The 17529-nt window shown below is 50.4% G+C and overlaps 1 protein-coding gene across 4 annotated transcripts in view; it reads left to right on the top strand.

Annotated features, from left to right (window-relative positions):
- Positions 1-14758, top strand: part of EHMT1 (euchromatic histone lysine methyltransferase 1) — a 93643-nt gene extending 78885 nt beyond the window's left edge. For all 4 annotated transcript variants that reach the window (XM_073541191.1, XM_073541189.1, XM_073541190.1 and 1 more), the window contains 2 exons: positions 10959-11134; positions 11908-14758. In XM_073541191.1, the coding sequence (XP_073397292.1) occupies positions 10959-11134; positions 11908-12088 (357 nt within the window). In that variant the 3' untranslated portion in view covers positions 12089-14758. The remainder of the gene's footprint in view (positions 1-10958; positions 11135-11907) is intronic.
- Positions 14759-17529: the final 2771 nt, after the last annotated feature.

Genomic DNA, 17529 nt, shown 5'->3' with positions numbered 1-17529 from the left:
ATGGTGAGTGTGGCTGAAGACATTGTGCTGCTCATATCCATCGTGGGCAGCTATCGTGCATTGGATGGTGAGTGTGGCTGATGACGTAGTGCTGCACATATCCATCGTGGACGGCTATCATGCATTGGATGGTGAGTGTGGCTGATGACGTGGTGCTGCACATATCCATCGTGGGCGGCTATCATGCATTGAATGGTGAGTGTGGCTGATGACATGGTGCTTCACATATCCATGGTGGCCTGCTATCATGCATTGGATGGTGAGTGTGGCTGATGACGTGGTGCTGCACATATTCATCGTGGGCGGCTATCATGCATTGGATGGTGAGTGTTGCTGATGACGTGGTGCTGCACATATCCATCGTGGGCAGCTATCATGCATTGGATGGTGAGTGTGGCTGATAACGTTGGGCTGCACATATCCATCGTGGGCGGCTATCATGCATTGGATAGTGAGTGTGGCTGAAGACGTGGTGCTGCACATATCCATTGTGGGAGGCTATCATGCATTGGATGGTGAGTGTAGCTGAAGACGTCGGGCTGCACATATCCATCGTGGGCGGCTATCATGCATTGGATGGTGAGTGTGGCTGATGATGATGTGCTGCACATAGCCATCGTGGGTGGCTGTTGTGCATTGGACAGTAAGTGTGGCTGATGATGCTGTGCTGCACATTTCCATTGTGGGCTGCTATCATGCATTAGATGGCGAGTGTGACTGAAGACGTTGTGCTGCTCATGCTGATGACGCTGTGCTGCACATTTCCATTATGGGCGGCTATTGTGCATTAGAAGGTGAGTGTGGCTGAAGACATTGTGCTGCTCATATCCATCGTGGGCAGCTATCGTGCATTGGATGGTGAGTGTGGCTGATGACGTGGTGCTGCACATATCCATCGTGGGCGGCTATCATGCATTGGATGGTGAGTGTGGCTGATAACGTTGCGCTGCACATATCCATCGTGGGCGGCTATCATGCATTGGATGGTGAGAGTGGCTGATGACCTTGAGCTGCACATATCCATCTTGGGCGGCTATTGTGCATTAGATGGTGAGTGTGGCTGAAGACATTGTGCTGCTCATATCCATCGTGGGCAGCTATCGTGCATTGGATGGTGAGTGTGGCTGATGATGTGGTGCTGCACATATCCATCGTGGGTGGCTATCATGCATTGGATGTTGAGTGTGGCTGAAGATGTTGGGCTGCACATATCCATCGTGGGCCGCTATCATGCATTAGATGGTGAGTGTGGCTGATGACGTGGTGCTGCACATATCCATCGTGGGCGGCTATCATGCATTGGATGGTGAGTGTGGCTGAAGATGTTGGGCTGCACATATCCATCGTGGGCGGCTATCATACATTGGATGGTGAGTGTGGCTGGTGACGTGGTGCTGCACATATCCATCATGGCGGCTATCATGCATTAGATGGTGAGTGTGGCTGATGACGTGGTGCTGCACATATCCATCGTGGGCGGCTATCATGCATTGGATGGGGAGTGTGGCTGAAGATGTTGGGCTGCACATATCCATCGTGGGCGGCTATCATGCATTAGATGGTGAGTGTGGCTGAAGACGTTGGGCTGCACATATCCATCTTGGGCGGCTATTGTGCATTAGATGGTGAGTGTGGCTGAAGACATTGTGCTGCTCATATCCATCGTGGGCAGCTATCGTGCATTGGATGGTGAGTGTGGCTGATGACGTGGTGCTGCACATATCCATCGTGGGCGGCTATCATGCATTGGATGGTGTGTGGCTGATGACGGGTGCTGCACATATCCATCATGGGCGGCTATAATGCATTGGTTGGTGAGTGTGGCTGATGACGTGGTGCTGCACATATCCATTGTGGGCGGCTATCATGCATTGGATGGTGAGTGTGGCTAATGACGTGGTGCTGCACATATTCATCGTGGGCGGCTATCATGCATTGGATGGTGAGTGTGGCTGATGATTTTGGGCTGCATATATCCATCGTGGGTGGCAATCATGCATTGGATGGTGAGTGTGGCTGATGACGTGGTGCTGCACATATCCATCATGGGCGGCGATCATGCATTGGATGGTGAGTGTGGCTGCTGATGTGGTGCCGCACATATCCATCATGGGCGGCTATCATGCATTGGATGGTGAGTGTGGCTGAAGATGTTGGGCTGCACATATCCATCGTGGGCGGCTATCATGCATTGGATGGTGAGTGTGACTGAAGACGTCGGGCTGCACATATCCATCGTGGGCGGCTATCATGCATTGGATGGTGAGTGAGGCTGAAGACGTTGGGCTTCACATATCCATCGTGGGCGGCTATCATGAATTGGATGGTGAGTCTGGCTGATGACGTGGTGCTGCACATATCCATCAGGGCGCTATCATGCATTGGATGGTGAGTGTGGCTGACGACGTTGGGCTGCACATATCCATCATGGGCGGCTATCATGCATTGGATGGTGAGTGTGGCTGATGATGTGGTGCTGCACATATCCATCATGGGCGGCTATCATGCATTGGATGGTGAGTGTGGCTGAAGACGTTGGGCTGCACATATTCATCGTGGGTGGCTATCATGCATTGGATGGTGAGTGTGGCTGAAGACGTTGGGCTGCACATATCCATCGTGGGCGGCTGTCATGCATTGGATGGTGAGTGTGGCTGAAGACGTCGGGCTGCACATATCCATCGTGACCGGCTATCATGAATTAGATGGTGAGTGTGGCTGAAGACGTTGGGCTGCACATATCCATCGTGGGCGGCTATCATGCATTGGATGGTGAGTGTGGCTGATGACTTTGGGCTGCACATATCCATCGTGGGCGGCTATCATACTTTGGATAGCAAGTGTGGCTGATGACGTGGTGCTGCACATATCCATCGTGGGCGGCTATCATGCATTGGATGGTGAGTGTGACTGATGACGTTGGGCTGCACATATCCATCGTGGGTGGCTATCATGCATTGGATGGTGAGTGTGGCTGATGACGTTGGGCTTCACATATCCATCGTGGGTGGCTATCATGCATTGGATGGTGAGTGTGGCTGATGACGTTGGGCTTCACATATCCATCGTGGGTGGCTATCATGCATTGGATGGTGAGTGTGGCTGATGACGTTGGGCTGTACATGTCCATCTTGGGCGGCTATCATGCATTGGATGGTGAATGTGGCTGAAGACGTTGGGCTGCACATATCCATTGGAGGCGGCTATCATGCATTGGATAGCGAGTGTGGCTGATGACGTGGTGCTGCACATATCCATCATGGGCGGCTTTCATGCATTGGATGGTGGGTGTGGCTGATGATGTGGTGCTGCACATATCCATCATGGGCGGCTATCATGCATTGGATGGTGAGTGTGGCTGAAGATGTTGGGCTGCACATATCCATCGTGGGCGGCTATCATGCATTAGATGGCGAGTGTGACTGATGACGGTGCACTGCACATATCCATCGTGGGCGGCTATCGTGCACATGTCCTTTCTCCTTCGTCTCATTGGGAGACACAGATACTGTGGGTGTATGCTTCTGCCGCTAGGAGGCTGACACTCAGTGAAAAAAAGAGGTTAGCTCCTCCGCAGTATACACCCTCGCCCCTATTGCGGGCGGAAATCAGTTTTTTGCTTAGTGCCATATGGAGGCACACACAGTCTGGATCTCTCCAGACTATTTTGTTTTCTAGTTTACTATGAAGATGAGATAGGGGCGACGGATCCTATTGAAAGGGTCCGATCTCCCCAAACCATCAACGGGCGAGCACGCGTTGAGTATCGTCTCTGCGTATACTTTCCCGCACCGAGGGACATATCTGGGACTTTTCCCCAGACTTCTATTGTTTATTTTATTCTATTGTTTGTTATTTTATGAAGATGAGACAGGGGCAACGCATCCTATTGAAAGGATCCGATTTCCCCAAACCATCAACGGGCGAGCACGTGAGAGTATTCCTCCACTTATCCTTTCCCGCGACGTAGGACATTAAGCCAGACTTAGCCCTGTCCACCCCTAGGTATTGAAACCATGGGCTTGCACAGAGGCACAAGATTAGTCTGTGTGGCCCCCACTGCTCCACCAACGCTAGACGGCAGTGCTGCAAGGTGGCGGACGGTCCCTTTCCTCACCCCCTGAAAGGGTTAGATGGAGCTAGGGTGCCTGCACCGTCCTATTTTTTATCGAAGACCCCCTCACATACCTGCGCTCAGGCTGAAGAGGATCATCAGTGAGGAGAGGGTTGGGGAGGGCTTCTGCGAAGATTTCGGGCTGGAGCCCACAGCCGCAGCACGCCTCACGGCGTCCACTAGCCATGCAAGAGAAGGGCTGGATCCGTCAGGACAGAAACGCTGCGCCGGTCAGTAGCGCCATTTTTTGGTACCGCGCCCCCCCACCCCGGTCGGGTAGGGGAAAAATTGAGGCCGCGGCTTCGGCCGGAGCTAGGCCGTGGCCGGAAGTTCCACCCTCGGGGCCGCGTGTCACTTCCGGCAGCCCGCCCCGCACTCGGCGGCGGTAAAAATCGAGGCTTCGGAGCACGGGCTAGGCCGCAAAGTGGGAGTACCGCCCCTAGAGCAATTTTACAGGCTGGTGCGAGGAGTTAGGCGCGCGATATAAAGGAAGCATTCAGGTAGGGGGGCGCAGGACTCGGGTAAGTGCTGCCCGAGAGGCCACGCTAGGGAAGAACGAGGGGCTACCTCTTCCCCATATCCCCAGCAGCGGACAGATACAGCATGTCCGAAAAAAGCAAAGACGCACACGTTCTTTTACGCGGCATGCACCTCTTGTCGGACTGTGTTTCCGCGGGGGCGAAGAGCAAGCGTTTGTGCGAAGTCTGCGAATCCAAACGCGCCCAGGAGCCCTCCCCTGCGACCGCGACCAATGTGTCAAATCCCCCGGAGTGGGCCCGATCACTGTCACAGTACATGGCGTCGCTTACGAGAGCAATAGAATCCCTTCAAGCCCCAGATAGGGGCAGGGACAGTGTCTCGCCGCCTTTAGAGGGAACCTCCACCTCACAGGAGCCTCCGGCCTGCAGGGGCCGCCCTCTCTCCAGGCAGACCCGGGGGAAACGAATCCACACGGTGTCGCCCAGTCCATCCGGTGCCTTCGGCATCCGTAAGATCTGCTTCTCGCTCTGTTATGATTGAGTCACCGTAGGAGGCAGACACAAAAATAGAAGCTACGTCCAGAAAACCAGAGAAGTTGGCAACTATCAGATTGCAGACCCCTGAACCTATCAACACAACTAGCAGTAGCCGTGGGGGGTTCCTACGATGCCCTAGACCCCTCGATCACAGCCGGAGAGCTAAATAGCCTAAAGACAGAAAAGGAAATCTAAACTGCCCCAGAGCAGACCCCAAAGTAAAAGGCAGCCCCCAACATATAATGACGGTGAAGCAAGATGAAAAAACACTCACACAGATAGAAAGGCTGAGCAAACGATGGGGCCCAAGCTAACTAAACAGAAAAGGAAAGGAAGGTTGCTGTCTGCAATCTGCCAAAACCCTATCAAAGACATAAGCCAACAAGCTGATATGGATAAAGACCCTGAAGCAGCTAGGCTTCAAAAACTAAATCAGCACTCAGGTACTTTCAGAAGACAGAGCTAAAGGAATTCAGCAGACCCAGGCAGGGAATGGCAGAAATCCAGAAAAACAAAGCAAAACAAAGTCAAGCACAAATGCAAAAAGCCGAGCAGAAAACTTAGCTTTAGAAGAGCAGGAATTCAGACTGGTCTCCAAGGATCCCACAGAGAAATCACCCGCAGGGCAGAAGGGCGTCAGCAGCCTTATATCCAGTCAGTAACTCCACTCAGCCAGTCATCATCATCAGACTCTGGTGTTTGATAATCAGGCTCACTACCTTTCTTTACCAGAAGAGGGAGTTCCTCGGGCCTCAGTAGTGAAGGGGAAAATGAACTCACAACATCGCTCCCCGTCACCAGTGGTTGATAGCGAGCAGACCTCAGATTGCGACTCAGACGAGCCCATTGACCTGGACACTCCAGAGTCACGTGAAACAGTGGACAGCCTCATAGAAGCCATCAATCAGACCCTGGGGATTGAGGATGATACCGCAGCAGCTACGGGGCATAAAGTGGCATGTAAACAAGTGAAGCGGCCGCACAGAATTTTTTTCCTCTCACCCTGAGTTTGAGGACATAGTGCAGCGGCACAGAGAACGTCCAAAACGGCGTTTTTCTCGGATTAAAGGGCACTCGAAACATGTTATCCGTTTGCTCCGGACCTCCGTAAACAATGGATGGAATCCCCGATAGTGGATCCTCCGGTTTCACGCCTGGCCACTAAGACCCTGTTATCTGTCCCTAGGGTTTCCTCGATTAAAGATCCCACGGACTGCCTTATTGAGAGCCTAGCTCGTTCAGTATATGAGGTGTCAGGGTCTGCACTCGCTCCCTCGTTCGCAGCAACTTGGGTAGCCAAGGCTATGATATCATAGTCAGAAACATTAAACAAGGTCGCGCAGGATCTATCTGCAGAGATCTCGGAGGTCAGAGGTCAGATGACGATAGCCGGAGATTATGTAATGAATGCGTCTTTGGATGCGGCCAATTGTTCAGCACTTGCTGCCGCTAATGCAATCTCTATCTGAAGAGCCCTATGGTTGAGGACATGGCGGGCCGATTCTACTTCCAAGAAGTCTTTGACTTCCCTGCCTTATCAGTGCGGCCGCCTATTTTTGGATCAACTTATCTCCATCTCCACAGGAGGAAAGAGCGGGTTTCTCCCCCAACAGAAGGTTAAATCGTTTTTTCGTCACCCGGTTCAGGCACGTTTTCGGGCCTTTGGCAGTGCCATCGGCCATTCTAGGCCGGGCGTGACGGCATTGGTCAGGTGGCGGCCGCTAAGCAGCCTGAGCCTGGTCCGGGACCCGAATAGGAGACCGGTCTGGGGTCATGCATTAAAAGACTCCGGGTGGACTACGGGGCCCAATTCCGCCACCTCAGGCCGCCCCAACCAGGATAGGGAGCGGCAGGTCATATAGAGCCAACCCATTGGGGAGAATGCGTGCTCAACAGGCCAGATCGAGGGGACCCAGATCCTAAGGATCGTCGGCCAAATGACTCGAGGTCTTTACCAGACTACACCAGTAAAGTAGGCGGCCGCCTACTCTGTTTTCACCACGTCTGGGCCAACATCGCTCACGACGCATGGGTAAAAGAATTGGTGTCCTCAGTTTACATAATAGAATTTGTCAGATACCCTCCAAGATGTTTTTTTCTTTCCTGGCTTCCCAGGGTGGATAACCAGGTAAGGGCTCTATTGGGAGCCATCAAGTCGCTCCTGCACAACGGAGTCATTGTTCCAGTGCCGGAACACGGAAGAGCTCAGGAGTTCTATTCAAACCTTTTTGCGGTTCCCAAAAAGGACGGGTCTGTCAGGCCTGTTTTGGACCTAAAGCTTCTGAACAAATTCATCAGGATCAGACATTTCCGGATGCAGTCTCTCCGTTCAGTCATAGCGGTCATGGAGCAGTGAGAATACTTGGCCTCAATTGACAGCCAGGACACATTTCAGCATATTCCCATTTTTTCCTCATCAGCGTTCAGCATTTTAAGTTCATAGCGCTACCCTTCGGGCTAGCCACGGCTCCCAGAGTGTTCACAAAGGTTATAGCAATTGTCAGGGCCACACTGCATTCTCGAGGCATAGTCGTCTTGCCTTATCTGGACAACCTCTTGGTCAAGGGCCCGTCAATACGGGCATGTGAGGAAGGTGTCAACATCACGCTAGATACTCTTGCCGCTTAGATGGTTGGTCAATGCAAAGAAATCATCCCTTGTGCCATCTCAGAGGATCTCCTTCCTAGGAATGATCTGCGACACTTGCTGAGGGTTGATAATTCTCCCTCAGGAAAGGGCGCTAGTCTCCGGCAGGGAGTCCGGACACTATGCCAACCAGTCCCTCATACCATCCGATCCGCGATAAGGATCCTAGGGAAAATGGTGGCAACAATCGAAGCGATACCTTTCGTCCAGTTCCATCCTTCACCTCCTGCAGCACGCCTCGTGTCAGCCTGGGACAAGAATCCTTTCACGCTCGATCGGCGGTGCAAACTGTCCAAGTCAGGCAGTCGCTCGGATGGTGGATAACCAGTTCCTCTCTGGCCTAGGGGAAACCTTTCCCCCCATGTCATGGGCTGATAATGACAATTGACGTCAGTCTCCTCGGTTGGGGAGCGGTGTTTCGCCACCACACAACCCAGAAATGGTGGTCGCCACAGGAGGCATGCCTCCCGATCTACTTATTGGGGGATACGAGCAATTCGACTGGCTCTGCAGAGGTTTCATCACTTTCTAGCAGGCCGCCCCGTCCGGATTCCATCGGACATCGCCACGGCGGTGGTTTACATAATTTGTCAGGGGGGCACCCACAGCAGAACAACCATGCGCGAGGTGGAGCACGTTTTTCAGTGGGCCGAAGCAAACCATTCGGTGATTTCGGCTGTCCACATCCCCGGGAGTGGAAAATTGGGCGGCAGACTTCCTCAGCCGGCAGGGTCTTGCATCCGGAGAGTGGTCTCTACATCCCGAAGTTCTTCAACAGATTTGTCAACTGTGGGGAGCTCCGGATGTGGACCTGAGGGTTTCCAGAGTGAATGCCAAGGTGCCCACAAATGTCGCTCGGGCCAGGGACCCACAGGCATTCGCGGTGGACGCGTTGGTTCTGCCATGGAACCAGTTTCGCCTCCCATATCTATTTCCCCCACTGCCATTACTCCCGAGAGTCAGCAAAGGGATCAAGACGGAAGGGGGGCCGGCGATTCTGCTGGCCCCAGACTGGCCCCATCGAGTGTGTTACGCAGATCTAAGGCAGCTGCTCGCCGACGTTCCTGGGCGCCTGCTAGAGCGCCCAGATCTACCGTCTCAAGGGCCAATTTGCCACCCGAACTCAGGGACCCTGTGTTTGACGGCAGGGCCGTTGAATCTTGGATTCTAACCCAGGCAGGGTTCGGGAGCAAGGTGGTCGCTACAACGATTAGCGCCCGGAGGCCTGCTTCAGCATGAATTTACCACCACACCTGGAAGGTGTTCTTTGCTTGATGTCGAGGCCGCGGTGTTTCTCCGCTAAGATTCTCAATCTCCAACATCTTGGTTTTTCTCCAGTCGGGCTCAGAGAGCCCTGATAGCTCAGTCGGTAGAGCATTAGACTCGGGCTTTACCCCAGGTTTCCGCAGGAGACAAATGTCGGTCTTATCCGTCCTGTTCCATTGCAGGGTTTCTACCAATTTGCAGGTGAAAACTTTTCATCCGGGGAGTGTCCCACTTGATACCTCCCTATATGGCGCCGATGGACGCCTGGGTTCTTAACATGGTCTTAAGTGTTCTGCAGGAAGCTCCATTAGAACAGCTTCAGGATATCGCTTTGAGGTGCCTTTCCTGGAAAGTTGTTCCCCTAGTGGCCATCACTTCCATCAGGCGGGTTCAGAGCTGGTGGCTCTATCCTGCCGAGCTCCGTTCCTCACGTTCCATAGGTATAAGGTGGTCCTCAGACCAGCCCCTCCTTTTCTGCCGAAGGTCGTGTCCTCTTTTTCACATCAATGAAGATGTTGTTTTGCCTTCATTTTGTCCAGCACCGGTGCACCGTGTGGAAGAAAGCTCTTCACACGTTAGACCTGGTAGAGCCCTCCGGAGGTACGTGTCGCGGACGGCACCCTTTCCTCAGACGGACACGCTGTTCGTGCTCCCTGAAGAACGCAGGAAGGGACTCGCTGTCTCAAAGTCGACCATAGCCAGATGGATTCGTTTGACTATTCAGGAGTCCTACTGCATTAGAGGCACGCCAATTCCAGCAGGGATCAGAGCGCACTCTACCCGGGCGGTGGGCGCCTCTTGGGCGTTTCGGCATCAGGCTTCGACGGAACAGGTTTGCATGGCAGCAACCTGGTCCAGGCTGCACACATTTGCCAAACATAATATCCATGCTCAGGCCTCGGCGGATGCGAGCCTGGGTAGAAGGATTCTCCAAGCAACGGTGGAGCACCTTTAAACAGGAGGTGCATGTAGCTTAGATCGGTGAGTCAATCTCCCACCAAGGGACTGCTTTAGGACGTCCCACAGTATCTTTGTCCCCCAATGAGACGAAGGAGAAACATGGATTTTTGTGAGTACTCACCGTAAAATCCTTTTCTCCGAGACGCTCATTGGGGGACACAGCACCCACCCTATTAGCCAGTTGGCTCTTGTTTAAATGAATATGTGTTTACTTATTTGATATAAGGGTGGTGTTTTCCTTTGGACATGTTGTACCTGTATTAAGGCTGATTTGTTGTCCTCCTACTGCTTTGGCACCAAACTGATTTCTGCCCGCAATAGGGGCAAGGGTGTATACTGCGGAGGAGCTAACCTCTTTTTTTCACTTAGTGTCAGCCTCCTAGCGGTAGAAGCATACACCCACAGTATCTGTGTCCCCCAAAGAGCGTCTCGGAGAAAAGGATTTTACGGTGAGTACTCACAAAAATCCATGTTTTCTGATGCAGGAGTGAGCATCGCTGGACAGACCCTTTAATGGTTGCTATTCATATACAACCTGCTCTGTTGTCTCATTGCTCATGTTACAAGCCAATAACAAGTACTAGAGCCTGTTACAGAACGTGGCACATCGGGCTAACTGCGATTTGCACTGGCTCAAAGTATTGTACCAGACTAGATAAATCGCACCATCATCTCAATGATTGTGTATTGGGCTAAAGCTGCCTTGAGTACTGGGGGGGAAGTATCGGTGAATTACTGATGCTCGGCATCTGGGTGGACGGCAGTAGGCAGGGTGCCAGCACTGCTAAAGTAATTTGGTACCATGCGCATGCACTGCTATCCGTTACTGATAATCTGATCCCTGTAAAGCGTATAAAGAACGACTCTGATGGGGCAGAGGACTTGTCGGAGAGGCACAAGTTCCAGTAGCCAGTCTGTGTCGGCTCTGTCTGTACTAACAGTGCCTTGTGTTACAGGATGGAGAGGTTTATTGCATTGACGCCCGGTTCTACGGCAACATCAGTCGCTTCATCAACCACCTCTGCGAGCCCAACCTGATGCCCGTCCGCGTGTTCATGTCCCATCAGGACCTGCGGTTCCCCCGCATTGCTTTATTCAGCAGTAGACCCATCCATGCAGGAGAACAAATTGCGTAAGTAAGGCAAAAAAAACATGGCTTCTTTTTTCTAGCGCGAGAGCGAGTGTGCCACCCCTGCCTACAGGTTGTGTCTGACATTGCAGCTCAGGAAGTCGTGCAATACTGTACACAACCTGTAGACAAGTCTGCCACTGCTTTCTTTTTATCCCTTTACAACACTTTTAGCAGGAAATCCTACTTAAAGGATACAGACAACTTAAAAAGGGCATTTTTTTCATTACTTAAATACATGTGTTCAAAAATAATAAAATATTTTTTTCATTTGATCTTCAGTAAAAATTGTGCACCATTCATCTTTTACAGCCTAGTTGTTTCTTTGCACATGGCTGTCTGCAGAATGAGGTAACAGAGACTCTGTAAGTGAGCTGATAGGAAAGTTTGTATCTCTTATGTCTTTTTTTTTTTTTCCGAGCTGATTTATGACCATATCAAAGTCTATCGCAACTTGGATACAGTCTGCAGTCATAAATCAACTCTTAGGCGTTCAGAAAGGACAGATAAGAATTTCAAACGCCCTGACAGAAGTGCACTGGTGAATTCTCAGTTAACTCATTCAGCAGTGTGCAGGGAAACAAGGAGCCCGTAAGAGCAGAATGGTGCAAGATTTGCGGTAGTAGGTATGGCTCAGTGGAAAGCCTAAATGTCTGGTCTTTCAGGACAGGATGGGGAATGTCGCCTCATCAAACATTGGTGACACGGCATCAATGTCCAGAAAATGTCTTGAAACCTGACGCCGCTCTCCTCACACCTTATGTTTTCTTTTGCAGTTTTGACTACGGCGATCGTTTCTGGGACATTAAGGGCAAGCTCTTCAGCTGTCGCTGTGGCTCCCCCAAATGCAAGCACCCTACGATCAAAGTCGTCCCCCACTGCCAGCCAGCAACCCCTACAGAAGCACCACAAGAGAATGGTCTACCGGACACCTCCACCGCACACAGCCTTTGCTGAGAAGACATGGACACCAATACGTTTCCTTTTTTGTTTTTGCTCCCCCTTCTTCACCATCATTTTTCTGTGTGAATCCGTAGAAGGAGCCAGAGTCCCTGACGTGGTCCCTAAAGACAAATACCCCCTACCCTTCCCCTGTTCTCTACATCAAGCTGGATGTAATTTACTTCGACCGCGATGAGGAGATGTCTCATGGACTCCTTCACTTGTTTTCTAGCATTCACAGACTAAGGTGAACCCTTTTCTTGCCGGAGAGTGGCTTTGGCAGACAAATGGGGTACCAAGTGAAAAGTATTTTTACCCCACTTCAGGGGGAAAACCTTTTGTGTTACCCCTTGTCACTCAAGTTGAGCATACATCGTGTCACCACGGGCCACATAACATCGACCAGTAGAAAAAAAAGTACAGATCCATCTTAAACGAAGCAGAGTGCAAATATATACACACCCACAACACCCAGGGTAGGCGTCAATGTCCCCAAACATATGGGAAGGGACATATATTCAAAGGGGTCTTGCATTCTTAATTTGTGCTTTGAAATGCTAGTAAGGGGATTGCCTGGGATTTTAGTTTTTTTCCTTTTTCAGAAACCGCACCTCTCCTGTTTTCAGGCTGTGTCTTGTATTGCAGGTAATTCATATAGAAGTAAATACTAAACCCAGCCTATGGATGAGAAAGGTGCAGCTTCTGGGACAAGAAAAAAATCCTGGACATTCCCTTTAAGATATGCAAGACTGGACACCGGATTGTAAGGAGCTGATCAGTGGCACCTTGCCTGACAGATGACAACATGGAGCAAACAGAGTGCCGTAACAAAATTGTGTCCCGCTAAAATGTGCGACTTTAAGGGCACAGGAACAATGGAGACATGAGATGTCAGAGGGTTTGTGTGAGAGAATGATGTTTCTTAAGACCATGTTCCCACCTAGCAGAAATGTTGTGTGTCTTTTTTTGTATGCAGAAAATCCACTGCGTTTAACTGTTCACGCAAAATGGGTGCGATTTCATGAAAACTTTTGCCCACTTTGCTTTTCAGTGCATATCTAGGCTTTTATGGAGAGTCTGAAAAAAAAAGGCGCGTAATAAACACAACTGCGGTTTTATTAGCAAAATTCCAGCTTTTCTGTTCTTAAAAAAGCACTAAAAAGGGGAAAACGTAGAAAAAATCTAGTAATATTATTTTGGTACTGGTACAGATACTCGTTAAAAAAATGCATTTGTGGGAACACGGCCTAAGGGATTTTTTCTTTACGGACATTGCGCCACTCAGCTCCACAGGTTTGGTTTTGCAGCTCCATTTGCTGTACCCTCAGCAGCATTTATCAGCAAGTCACATGAAGGATGACGGATGTGATTGGGGATAAAGACGGAGGGTTGACTGCTGGGACCCCCACCCATCATAAGAGTAGGGGTCCGAAAGTTCCCTGTGTGAATGGAGCTGTAGTGCACATGCGTCATCACTGCTCAGTGACTGTCCGAGTGTCCTATAGACTCATAAGTTGGGTGCACAATACCGCTTAATATGCACAGAAGACCCTTTACCAGCATTGGACCCCAGGGATCACCTATTCTCAGAGTAGGCGATGAATTTATGATCTGTTCTGTTTATTGGGAACAGTGCTGAGCCGCAATAAGAGACTCAACCTGTATACAAGAAAGAAGCATTTTTAAAAAATAAAAATCTAATCTCAGACAGTCCCTTTAAACAGTCCCCCAAACATTTGTTTGGTCCTGGGTGCCATGACATTACATCCTCTATACTCTGCCCACTTTCTCCCCCGTCTCTGAGGTTGTAGGGCTTGTCAGATATGGCACACAGTCAGTATTCTCTTTTGTTGGAAGGTACATCAAGTATGGGTTTAACATGCCAAGGAATTGATGCCAGTTTGTATGTTAAAAATGGCATCCTGCAGTTCTTAAAGGGTTAAGTGTGCAAAATTTGTACATGTATTAGCAAGGAGTCTCCCTCGCCGCCTCGCCTTGGAGATTTTTTTTTTCATTTGTAAAGGTCATAGACTGTAAGGTCCTAACGTGGTGGCAGCACCCAAAGGCAGCAGCAAATACCGACCTACCGGACCTGCCTAAAAGAAAAAAGAAAAAAAACAGACACTGAACATTACCGATTTCTACCAGAAGCAAGTGGAACGTCTTGTGTTTTCCATGCCATAAATTCCTACATGATCTTTTTACTAGAAGAAGAAAAAATCAAGTTTGGAAGTTCCAGAAATTAAAAAAAAAAATAAAGGTGCTGATACCCCCTGCCCTGATTTATATACTGAACAGATCCCTCCTGTCAGCTGTACCATACAGAATTCTGATTTTAGAATGAATTACCAGAAGCAGACCTTTTTTTAAAGAAAAAAATAAAAATAAAAAAATGTTAGCAGAACCGTAGTGTGAATACAATTCTTTTGTATTTTGTTTGTTTTTGTTTTTTTTTGTTTTTTCCTTTTAAATAATTAAAAAACACAACCTACCATTTATGGTGGATTTTTAATTTGTCATTTATTTTTTAAAATTGTCATTAGTGCAGCTACTGGGTTTTGTTTTTGTTTTTTTCCTGTTTTTATCATGATTTGTAAGTGCCCCCTTCCCATCCGATCATTGCCAACATTCAGTCTTCGTTTTCCTGTTTTGTTTTCAGTAAAACAATAAAATGCTTTAATCTGAGCGTGGATGTTATCTCTTCCATGGCTGCTAAAAGGGATGTGGGTAGTTTTCAGGGAGATGTTTTTTCCCATTTTCACATTAAGGTGTGCAGTTAGGATTTAAAGGCACAGTGTCAGTTTTCTCCTACGCCTCATTGGGGACACAGGACCATGGGTGTTATGCTGCTGCCACTAGGAGGACACTAAGTGAATCAGAAAAAATTAACTCCTCTGCAGTATACACCTTCTCGCTGGCTGAGATTTACCCAGTTCTTGCTTAGTGCCTGTAGGAGGCAGTTGGGTCTGGGTTTCAGACCCCACCGTTTTTAATTTCCTTTTTAAAAAATTTTTCTGTAAATTTTTATTTTTTAATTAACGGAGTGAAGGGGGCGACAGCTTCTTTTCAAGGGTCTGCTCTCCCCCGAACCAACAACAGGTGAGAACTCGGAGTATACCTCCCCGTACCCTCTCCTGTGACGACTGGGGCATACCTAATTTTCCGAGGCGACTGTTCCTTCACGGTCCCGATCTCCCCACAGTGATAAAAGGCAAACTCACGGAGCACCAGAGGAAGACCGCCTGATGGCCTACTTTAGCCCCATGGCCTCTCCATCCTCCTGCCTGTAGGGTGGATGGATTGAGCTTTTAAGAACTCCGGCTCTGTTGCATCGCCTGGGAGGATGAGATCTGCAGCTGGGTCCCGGACAGCGTGGCCCTGCGTGAGCACCTGAACGGAGGTACGGGGTCGGGTCCTGGTCCCTGGGAGAAAGCGCTGTCGCAATCCCCCGTTTTTGTACTTCAATCGGCGCTCAGTGCTGGCAGGCCCAGAAATTTAGTCCGCGGCTTTTCAGCCAGACTATGCCGCAATTTACATGGCGCCGCCCCCCGTTGGGGCCACCGCCCACGTCCTTAGCGCCCTGATAGTCTCGGGGGCCATGTCTTTTACCTCAAGCCTGCTCTGTGACGGCTGCGGGGGGAGCGCACTGACTGACAGCACCCAGCGTTGCTGCAGGGCCACCGATATCTCTCCTGGGGACACAGCATCAGGGCCATGGGTAAGCTGCATCTGCCTTAGGAAGAAAGCTTAACCCCTTCTCTGCACATTCACATCTGCAGCCCATGCTCTGCCTGTAACCCTTTGGGGGAACTATTTCTCAATCTAAGGAAGCCAAAAGGGCTACCAAGAAACGCTGTGTTCTTACCTCGTGCCACTTGCAAGACTGCCTTGCCCAGTGCCCAAACTAATCCATTATGCACGGATTGCGACCCGGCTTGTGCTCAAACGCCATCTGCCGCCTCTGCCACCGTGCCTTCTGAGTTTAGTCCCCCTGAGTGGGCTGCGTCCCTGTCACGGTCTGTGGAGTCACTGACCAAGGCTATAGACTATCCGGTACTCCTCTAAGTCAGATCGTGTCTTCACCGTCCGCGGAGGGCTCCGGCGACGGCCGGGAACCATCCACCAGCAGGGGCTGTACTAAGTCAAGGGGTGGTCAGATCTCTAGGAAGTGGACCCATGACGCATCCCCTGATCAAGCTCGCGCTTCGGCATTGCGACTTCTGTTTCTCGCTCTACCCTCTCCTAATGTTTGCAGTGAACATGACTCAGAATGAGTCTTAACACGTCGTTACCTCAGGACCCCCCGAATGACCAAGAATCGCTTGATTCTCTTATAGAGTCAGTCAACAAGATTCTGAGGTTGGACGAGGAAAATATTTCCGCTCCGGAGCACGATGTGGCCTTTAAGAAGACCAAATGTGTGCGCAGGGTATTTGCCAGCCATACTGAGTTTAAGGGCATTGTCCAGAGACATAGGGATCGGCCACATAAACGGTTCTCAGGTCAAAAGCCTATTGATTCTAAATACCCTTTTACTCCAGATCTAATGAAGGACTGGTTACAATCCCCTTCTGTGGATCCCCCTATATCGCATATTGCTTCCAAGACGCTCCTATCCATTTCTGATGGTTCTTCAGTCAGAAACCCCTCTGACCGTCAGATTTACTACCTTCCTTGCTCAGTTTTTGAGGCTTCAGGAGCGGCGCTTTTTCCTTCTTTCGCGGCGACTTGGGTGGCTAAGGCTATGGCTGCTTGGGCAGAGGTGTTAGTGACAGCCATTCAGGATAGCAATCTCCCTCCGGAGGCAGCCAGCCTCGCCAGTCAGATAGTTCACGCAGGAGACTTTGTAGTGGATGCTTCTTTAGATGCCGCCAATTGCGCTGCACAGGCAGCCGCAAACGCAGTTTCCATTAGAAGGGTCCTATGGCTCCGCGGGCAGATTCCACTTCAAACGATCATTGACTTCTCTGCCTTATCAGACTGGTTGCCTATTTGGAGAAAAGCTGGATCAGCTCATTTCTGACGCTACTGGGGGATGAGTAAATTCCTTCCCCAACAAAGGCCCGTCCGGCCGTTTCGAAATAACAGCCGACTCATTTTCATCCTTTTCGCAGCAATTCCAGTTGGTCCTCCACAACCTTCTCTTCTGGATCAGGTCAGACCTCGCGTGGAGACAGCGATTCTCAGGTCTCATACAGACCTAACCGCACCTGGAAACCCAGGTCAAGGGCATCTGGAACTAGGGGAACCAGATCCCATAGATCCTCTACACAATGACTTGTTGCGGTGTCCTGCGGACACCGACAAAGTAGGCGGTCGTCTACTTTCGTTCAGTCAGGTCTGGCTCACGGTCGTCCACGACGAGTGGGTCAGAGAGCTGGTGTCCTCCGGATACAAAATAGAGTTTTCTCCCCCCCGACACGTTTTTTCCGGTCCTCACCCCCCAAAACAAAGAC

This window comes from Dendrobates tinctorius, unplaced genomic scaffold, assembly GCF_039654945.1.
Source record: "Dendrobates tinctorius isolate UK_male_01 unplaced genomic scaffold, ASM3965494v1 ptg000120l, whole genome shotgun sequence".
Taxonomy (NCBI): domain Eukaryota; kingdom Metazoa; phylum Chordata; class Amphibia; order Anura; family Dendrobatidae; genus Dendrobates; species Dendrobates tinctorius.
This window is presented reverse-complemented; position numbering and strand designations above follow the sequence as displayed.